Source organism: Cebus imitator, unplaced genomic scaffold (genome assembly GCF_001604975.1).
Source record: "Cebus imitator isolate Cc_AM_T3 unplaced genomic scaffold, Cebus_imitator-1.0 Scaffold415, whole genome shotgun sequence".
Lineage (NCBI taxonomy): Eukaryota > Metazoa > Chordata > Mammalia > Primates > Cebidae > Cebus > Cebus imitator.
The window spans coordinates 741,093-749,617 of NW_016107730.1; the positions used below are offsets into that span (position 1 = coordinate 741,093).

The 8,525-nt window shown below is 43.6% G+C and overlaps 1 protein-coding gene across 1 annotated transcript in view; it reads right to left on the minus strand.

Moving 5' to 3' along the window:
• Window positions 1–8,135, minus strand: part of ATP6V0A1 (ATPase H+ transporting V0 subunit a1) — a 67,233-nt gene extending 59,098 nt beyond the window's left edge. The window contains exons 1-3 of the mRNA XM_037731655.1: window positions 8,035–8,135; window positions 6,002–6,165; window positions 582–660 (exon numbers count right to left, since the gene is read on the minus strand). Of these exons, the coding sequence (XP_037587583.1) occupies window positions 582–660; window positions 6,002–6,118 (196 nt within the window). The 5' untranslated portion in view covers window positions 6,119–6,165; window positions 8,035–8,135. The remainder of the gene's footprint in view (window positions 1–581; window positions 661–6,001; window positions 6,166–8,034) is intronic.
• Between the last annotated feature and the right edge of the window lie 390 nt (window positions 8,136–8,525).

An 8,525-nucleotide genomic window follows, 5' to 3' on the forward strand; every position in this document is an offset into this window, starting at 1 on the left:
AAAAAAAAAAAAAAAAAACCTCACAAGGCCGGGCGCAGTGACTCACCCCTGGAGCCCCAGCACTTTGAGAGGCTGAGGCAGATGGATCATGAGGTCAAGAGATCAAGACCATCCTGACCAACATAATGAAACCCCGTTTCTACTAAAAATACAAAAATTAGCTGGGCATGGTGGCACATGCCTGTAGTTCCAGCTACTCAGGAGGCTGAGACAGGAGAATTGCTTGAGCCTGGGAGGCAGAGGTTGTAGCGAGCCGAGATCCTGGTGACAGAGCGAGACTCCATCTCAAAAATAAATAAATAAATAAATAAAATCTCACACACAAAAATTATAATAATAATAACCACAATTTTCAGCTTGAAGCACGTTATTTCAAATGAGGTTTCCATGAATCACTATTTAGCCCAAAGACCACAAAATCTACCTGCATACAAGAAATTCACCTTAACATCTCCACTGCTAGATTTTTCCTTTTCCTTTTCTCTTACAGCACTTTCTTTCTCTGTTAAGAGGACCAATGTCACTAATCTAAGACAAATGATTCATTAAAGGTACATTACACATGACCAAAATGCACATACGGAGCTTTCGATCCATTTCTTCACATCTTCTAACTTCATTCACAAATTTCCTTTGGAAAACATTCACATCTGGATTTAACTGAAAAATAAAAACACAATAACAAACATTGAAACATTGGATTTATTTCTTCTGTTTCTCAAGCAACACATTCTGCAAAGTGAAAAACTAATTTTGTGTCAATGCATGGATGCAACACTAATAAAAATTGTCTATTGATCCAAAAAAAAATTGCTTAATGGCCATTCACACCAGCTAACAATAAAAACTTCCTCCCTTGTTGCTGTAACATTACTGGAATGGAGGCAAATTAGGTAAAGCATGATGGTACAAAATGTTCTTCCTAGGCCAAAAGTCTCAGTGAGCTTCCTTCCCACCACTTAAAATCTGGGCAATGAATATCACAGAAGCTCTCTCTGGTTTTCTTTCTCTTTTTTTCCAAGCAGAAGAGGAACTTCTCTTGTTTTTCTGTACCAAGGCCTTCACCTTCTCAGTGACAGGCTTGGTTTATTCATTCATATGCCAATATACCACAGGTAATTTTCTTTTTTTGAGATGGAGTCTCGCTCTGTCTCCAGGCTGGAGTGCAGTGGCATCATCTTGGCTCACTTTGCCTCCCAGGTTCATGCAATTCTCCTGTTTCAGCCTCTGAAGTAGCTGGGACTATTGGCGCACACCACCATGCCCAACTAATTATGCATATTTTTAGTAGAGACAAGGTTTCACCATGTTGGCCAGGATGGTCTCGATCTCTTGACCTTGTGATTCGCCCGCCTCGGCTCCCAAAGTGCTGGGATTACAGACATGAGCCACCGTGCCTGGCACCACAAGTAATTTTCAAAGTAATATAATAGGTGTTCTGGAATATTAAAAAAAAGTTCCTACTCACTAAAAAGGTTGCAATCTGTTGGCACAGTGGCTTAGACCTGTAATCCCAGCCCTTTGGGAGGCCAAGACAAGTGGATAGCCTGAGGTCAGCAGTTCGAGACCAGCCTGACCAATGTGATGAAACCTTGCCTCTACTAAAAATGCAAAAATTAGCTGGGCGTGGTGGCAGGTGCCTATAACATCAGCTACTAGGGAGGCTGAGATAGGAGAATTGCTTGAACATGGGAGGCAAAGGCTGCAGTGACCCGAGATCAGGCCACTGCACTCCAGCCTGGGCAACAGAGAGAGACTCCATCTCAAAAAAAAAGCTGGCAATCCAGCCAGGCACAGTGGCCCATGCTTGTAATCCCAGCACTTTGGGAGGCTAAGGTGGGTGGATCACCTGAGGTTAGGTATTCAAGACCAGCCTGGCCAACATGACAAAACCCCGTCTCTACTAAAAATACAAAATATGTGGTAGCATGCACCTATAATCCCAGCTACTTCAGAGACTGAGGCAGGAGAATCGCTTGAACCCAGGAGGCGGAGGTTGCAGTAAGCCAAGGTTATGCCACTGCACTCCAGCCTGGGCAACTAAGCGAGACTCTTGTCTCAAAAAAAAAAATTTAAAAAAAAAAAAAAAAAAAAAAGGCTGGGCGTGGTGGCTCACGCCTGTAACCCTAGCACTTTGGGAAGCCGAGGCAGGAGGACTGTCTGAGCTCAGGAGTCTGAGATCAGCCTGGGCAACATGGTGAAACCCTGTCTCTACTAAAAATACAAAAAATTAGCCGGGCATGGTGGTACAGGCCTGTAATCCCAACTACTCAGGAGGCTGAGGCAGGAGAATCAATTGAACCTGGGAGGCGGAGGTTGTAGTGAGCCGAGATTGTGCCAATGCACTCCAGCCTGGGCAACAGAGCAAGACTGTGTCTCAAAAATAAATAACTAAATTAATTAAATAGCTTGTAATCAAATAGAGAAGATGAACCCAACCAATAAAATAGTATGTGATAAATTCTATAAAAGTTACATAAATAAAGAACTATATTTACTCAACATTTATGAAGTACCAAATATGTGTCAGACACTGAACTAGGCACTAGAGAAAATACAGAGAAAGCTGCGTCCTTGATTTGAAAAGTTGAACAACACAATTTATGAGCTTAATCACATACGTGTGTGTATATATTATACGCATACACACATAGAAACATAAAAACACACACATACATATCCATGCATTCAACAGTTCTCTCTTCAAGAACTCAATATATTAATATTAGAGGGAATCTAAGGCAAAAATTTTTATTAAAGAGAGTCATTAATAATAACAAGCTATGTCTCAGTCTTCAGCTCCACAGAAGAGACAGATGCAAACCAATCATTACAATTTGTTGTGATAAATGCTATTAGAAAAGAAGTAAAAGATTTGGAAAACTGTTGGCAGTTTCTTACAAAGTTAAACTTATACCTTCCCACCCCTGACTGAGCATTCCACTACTCAGTTACCGTTGACCTTTGAACAATGTGGGTTTGAACTGTGCTGGTCCATTTATACACAGATTTTCTTCCACCTCAGCCACCCTGAGACAGTAAGACCAACCCCTCCCCTTCCTCCTCCTCAGCCTACTCAACATAAAGACAATAAGGATAAAGACTTTCATGATGATCCACTTGCAGTAAATATAGTTTGTCTTCCTTATGATTTTTTTTTTTTTTTTTTTGAGACGGAGTTTCACTCTTGTTACCCAGGCTGGAGTGCAATGGCACGATCTCGGCTCACCGCAACCTCCGCCTCCTGGGTTCAGGCAATTCTCCTGCCTCAACCTCCTCAGTAGCTGGGATTACAGGCACGCGCCACCATGCCCAGCTAATGTTTTGTATTTTTAGTAGAGACGGGGTTTCACCATGTTGACCAGGATGGTCTCGAGCGTTTGACCTCGTGATCCACCCGCCTCAGCCTCCCAAAGTGCTGGGATTACAGGCTTGAGCCACCGCGCCCGGCCCCCTTATGATTTTCTTAACAGTATTTTCTTTTCTCTAGCTTACTTTACTGTAAGAATACAGTGTACAATACACATACAAAATATGTATTAATTGACTGTTTATGATATTGTTAGGGCTTCTGGTCAAAAGCAGGCTATCAATGATTAAGTTTTGGGGGAGTCAAAGTTGTACGCAGATTTTTTTACTGCATGGGGGGGATCAGCACCTCTAACCTCTGCATTTTTCAGGGTCAACTCTATTTGCTTAAGAAAAATCAACACTTGTAAATTAAAAAAAGACTTTTACAATAATGTTTACTTCAGCTTTAATCATAATACCCCCAAATGAGTAATAACAAAAGAAAGGATGAAAACATTGTGGTATATTCATAAAATGAGCTATTTATCATTCGGCAATTTTTAAAAATGAACTACAGACACATGCAAAAAACAGAGGCTAAGTGAAAGCAGTCAGACATAAGAGTTTGCAGTGTGGCCGAGCGCAGAGGCTTATGCCTGAAATCCCAGCACTTTGAGAGAACGAGGCAGGTGGATTGCCTGAGGTCAGGAGTTCGAGATCAGTCGGGGCAACATGGTGAAACCCTGCCTCTACCAAAAATATGAAAAAAATTAGCCAGGGCAGGGCGTAGGGAGGTGGTGGTGGCAGGTGCCCGTAATCCCAGCTACTCAGGAGGCTGAGGCAGGGGAATTGCTTGAACCAGGAAGGTGGAGGTTGCAGTGAGCTGAGATCGCATCACTACAGTCCAGCCTGGGCAGCCGAGTGAGATTCCGTCTCCAAAACAAAAAAAAGTTCTGTATCCTGATTGTGGTGCTGGTTACAGAGGTGCATAAAGTTATCAATTCAGCAAATTGTTCTATTAAGATGTGTACATTTCAGCCAGGCACAGTGGCTCATACTGGTAATCCTAGCACTTTGGGAGGCTGAGGCAGGAGGACTGCTTGAGTCCAGGAATTCAAGACCAACCTGGGCAAAATGATGAGACCCCATCTCAATTTTTTTTTCTTAATGTTATAAATTTTTTTATAAAAACAAACAAAAAGAAAACACAAAAATTAACAGAAGTAGAAGAAAACAAAAAATCTGTTGGCTGGCATGGTGGCTCATGCCTGTAATCCCAGCACTTTGGGAAGCTGAGGCAGGTGGGTCACCTGAGGTCAGGAGTTCCAGACTGGCCTGGCCAACATGGTGAAACCCCGTTTCTACTAAAAATACAAAAATTAGCTGGGCATGGTGGTGCTCACCTGTAGTCCCAGCTATTCGGGAGGCTGAGGCAGGAAAATCGCTTGAACCCAGGAGGTGGAGTCACACCACTGCACTCCAGCCTGAGCAACAGAGCGAGACTCTGTCTCAAAAAGAAAAGCAACAACAACAACAAAAAAACCCACACACAGAAGTACTAAAAGCAAAAATAAAATCACTGTATGGGTTACTTCTGGGGTGGAAGAAAGAAGACTGGCATGGAGGAAGTATGCACAGGAGGTTTCAATTATATATGGAATGTTTCCCTCTTAAGTAGATAGTAAAATTTTTTGTATTTTTTGTAGAGACGGGGTTTCACCATGTTGGTCAGGTTGATCTCAAACTCCTGACCTCGTGATCCGCCCACCTCGGCCTCCTAAAGTGCTGGGATTACGGGCGTGAGCCACTGCGCCCGCCCTAGATTGTTCACATTCTTTAGATAGCTTCTCCAAGTGCCTAGTATAATATTCCAAAATAATGAATATTCAATATATGCTTATTTATATACTATATATCTATAGCTGGATATGTCAAATTTTGATTTTTTTTAAACGTCTTACTGGATGGAAAAACTACTATATATACACACACATATATATACATATATATATACACATATATATATACACACACATATATATATACACACACACACACACGCACATATATATGTATGGTTTTTTTTTTTGAGACAAAGTTTCACTCTTGTTGCCCAGGCTACAGGGCAATGGCAAGATCTCAGCTCACTGCACCATCTGTCTCCCGAGTTCATGCGATTCTCCTATCTCAGCCTCCCAAGTAGCTGGGATTACAATCGCCCACCACCGCCCCCAGCTAATTTTTTGTATTTTTACTAGAGACGGGGTTTCACCATGTTGGCCAGGCTAGTCTCAAACTCCTGACCTCAGATCATCCGCCCACCTCGGCCTCCCAAAGTGCTGGGATTACAGGTATGAGCCACCACACCCAGCTAATATATATTTTTAAATATCCTGCTATAGATGTTAAAGAGCCCCCCTAAAAAGTGAAAGCCCTAATCGGGTTAGTTTGGTAACCTCTCCCTGCATCCCAAACAATTACCGGGAGAATACTTAGGACTGTCCTCAAAGTGGGAGCTAGCAAAGGCATAGAAGGATTGGCACAAACATTCTCACCTCTAGAAAGACAACTCAAAATGTGCATTCTGCCAAAAGGAAGCCAGTGCTATAATGTTATTTTTGCAAATAAAAAACAAAACATTCATCACAAGGCAGCTGACCATGATAACAGAGTTCAGCAGTAATCAAGTCGCAGTCCCACAACTACTTACATCACGAAACTGAACCTTTCCGAGTTCTCCTAATTCACTGACGCAACAATAAGCAGCTTCTGACTGTAGAAAAAGCTGGGCCAGTGTCATTTCTTCACTCCGGAAAAGCTCCCCCATGGTGGCAGAAAGTACCAATCAACTGAGTACCTGGATTTCTCTCCAACCTGAAGCAAGGAGAAAAATGACATAACTTTGGAAATTACCAAGAGGGCTAAGAGCAAATTACACCCCACTAAGGCTCTTGCATTTACATTTCTTCCACCCCGTGACGACAGGTCAACAACTGTTCTGACATCCTGCCTAGAAAGATGGAAAGGGGAAACTGCAAAGGCAGTTCCTGAATCCTGTCCCATAGAGTGCCAGATGAAAAGTCACTTCAGTTGCAGTCAACATCAGGATCAAATGACAATATTTTGGGCAACTCAATAGGTAAGAATGTACCCAGATTAAAGACAGGAACGGGGAACCCCAAACAACTCTTTAAATACCCAGGACACAGTATTGAGGCAGTGACTTCCACAATGTTCAATCTGTTTTTGCTACTGCAGGAAACAAACAGAAGAGGCCTTGATTACCCTCTCATTAAGATGTCTGCCTTGTAACTGTCCTTCCCCCTTCTACTCACAATGCGCATTTCTAAAAGCCTAAAGTTCTGGCACTAACCTAAAGCTATGGCTACACTAAGGGTTTAATCTTCCAGATTTCTCAGAAAACAATATTTCCTCCCTTAGGAATTCAAACAAATTACCATTATCTGGAAAAAGCAACCAGCTTGCATATTAAGCTCAATTTCAAATTAAGCATGACAGGAACACATTGATAATGACAAAGCAATTTTATCAAGCCACAGAGAATAAGCCTTCCACCTCTGCAGCTTTCTGTTCTCATCCCTACCTTCAAGATTAATTACATTCTTCCATCTGTCAAATCTCATGAGCCAATAAAGGTTTCGTTTTTAGGGCTGTCTTAGGGTTGCCAAGTATGAGACAACTGGCGCTATCAGTGGTCCTGAAACTGCAATTATTTATTCTCGATCAGCTAATGTAAGGCACAGCCCAGCCAGTACCCAAACTTCACAAAACGTACAGTATTTTTAGTGTCATAAGGGCATCTTTATTGAGTACTGATAGACGAGTACTGATAGATGAGTCTGATATCAAAGGAAGATTTACTCTTCTGGAAGGCTGGGAAACATTTTGAGAAATCTGAACGAACAAACCTTTGTGCATTTGATGTTCAAGACAACGACACACGCTCAGATATAAGCAAGGATTTCTGAAGAGAATATGTAGGTTGACTTTAAGATTTTGTACACCTGAATCATCCAAATCAGCTGTTACCAGCACCACCCTTCAACAAAGAGAGATTCTACAACCTCTAAACATATAAAATTAGGCCTGATCATCATAGTTCGGAGGCTGCGGATAATGATAGCCTCCAACGAGTCGCCTCCCACCTCCTGCTCTTTAATGATTACAGGTCTCCCAAGAATATCTCTTTAGCAATGGAGGCTAACAGAAAACTAATTAGGCCAAAGCAGTTCTGGACGATCACAAAACAAAATACGAAGAAACAGCAACTCTGCAAAAGATGAGTCCAACTACAACGCCCCCGCGCCCTGCCCCGAAGAATCTCACTCCAGTCACCCGGTCCTCGCCTCCTCCCAGGGTATTCACCTGCTTCATTTCCCGTCTACCCAATGAGCAGGAATTCTCTGGACCGAGGCACATCTACCTCGGGATGGGAAAAAAGGAAAGGAAAGCCTCCAAACTGAGAGACCCTTTAAGAAGTCCCCTAAATTCTTCTGCCTATCAATAACCTCCGGTTCCTCCGCCTACCTCTAGAAACAGGGAAGGGATTCAGGGCTTCCAAAGGACAGAGGAGGGGTGCCAGAGGAAGGGACGAACCCCCATTTTATCTCGAAGACTTAAGGTCCCTGCTAATTCCTTTGACAATTAAGGGGGCTCTTGGAAGAATTTCCTACGTCCATCGAGGGCTGCTCCCCGTTGCGCTGCACCTAAGCCCCAGCTCACCTCCCACCGCCGCCGCCACAGCAGCCGCCGCAGCCAAGCCCGCAGTCGCCGCAGCTCCGGGAGCAGAGCTTCGACGCGCGTGCGTCCGCAAAGCCCCGCCCCTGCGCCGCCGCCGGCCCCCGCCCCCGCAATGACCTCATCTCAGTTGGCCAATGGAGCGCAGCCTCGCCTCGGCTGCCGCAGTGCAGAGTCACGGGGGTCGCAGGCGAGACCCAGCCAGCTGACGCCATCTTGGCCTCTGTTTGGTGTCCCCAGGCTGCGGAGGGTTAGCGGGTTGGCGGGTTGACAAGTGGGGCTGGAGGTGCAGGTGCTCGAGGCCTTAAGTTCCTGACCCTCCCTGAATCCTTTTTCCTTACCCCTTAAACCTGGGCAAAGTCGTCTTTTCTCTTTATTTTCATATTCAAAGAATTAATTCATACACACCCCCCAAAAAATTAATGTCTTCTCTTTTTTTTTTTTCTTCTTTTTTTTTTAAGATGGGGTTTCACCAT